Source organism: Sphaeroforma arctica, assembly GCF_001186125.1.
Source record: "Sphaeroforma arctica JP610 unplaced genomic scaffold supercont1.10476, whole genome shotgun sequence".
Taxonomy (NCBI): Eukaryota; class Ichthyosporea; order Ichthyophonida; genus Sphaeroforma; species Sphaeroforma arctica.
In genome coordinates, this window is record NW_014030082.1 from 1 (window position 1) to 934 (window position 934).

At 43.5% G+C, this 934-nt stretch overlaps 1 protein-coding gene across 1 annotated transcript; it reads right to left on the reverse strand.

Moving 5' to 3' along the window:
* Positions 1–695: 695 nt before the first annotated feature.
* SARC_17355 (hypothetical protein) lies at positions 696–851 on the reverse strand (the record flags this gene model as incomplete). Its single annotated transcript, XM_014288552.1, has 1 exon — positions 696–851. A coding segment is annotated over one exon (156 nt), but the record flags the coding sequence as incomplete, so codon positions are not given.
* Between the last annotated feature and the right edge of the window lie 83 nt (positions 852–934).

Sequence of the window (934 nt, forward strand, 5' to 3'; positions counted from 1 at the left end):
ATATATATATAAAGATATATTTATGATTGTGGGCATTCCTCTGCCTCTGTGTATTATACACACGTCGACACCAATAGAAACCGGCCGTACACATGCCAACGTACAATACTCATTCACCACACTAATCCCAAATACAGCCCAGGTCCTAACCTCATTCAACATTCGTATCGCCAATTCTGGAAACAAAGACAAGAACAAGGAACAAGAATAACATACATGCTTGGCACCACCATAGTTTCCCTGTGTATGCTCTAGCACACCCTGCTGTAGTGTAATGGTAGCTATTTCTTCGTCTATGTCCCCTTCCTCAAAGCCCTCGTCAAGGAGTGACGTCCTGCAGAGGTCCACTGCTTGTCTTAGGTATTCCTGTATGAAGAACCGACAAACAACAAGCACTGTAACGGATTGTTTCAAGTATGGTGCCCATCAGCCGTGTGTATAAATAGAACGTATAGATGTGTATATAGATACGTATCAATATATAAGCACGCACAGATATATTTACATATATAACATAGAGAACTAATATATATATATATATATATATAATTTAATAATATAAAAGACTGCATAAGCCATTCCAAGTGGCATGGAATTCATCCACATACACATACGAAGGCATACAAACATAAGTATCTGTACTACAACCTCAGTGCACCCATGCACCACACCCCATAGCGCAACATCTACCATACCTTGGCACGGGCAAAGTCTCCACAGGCCATAGCCTTACAAGCCAAGTTGTAGTGAGCCTCGTAGCTACCAGCCACAGGCAACTCGTCTACTGCACTGTGCGGCACCACTTTCCCAAGCACCGCAGCCCCCGCAGTGGCTGCATAGTAGTTGGTCATACGCTCGGACTGGGTATGCGCTTCATCATCGTCTCTGGAGAGTGAGAGGTGAGGACATACAATGTAGGTAAATATGCACATGC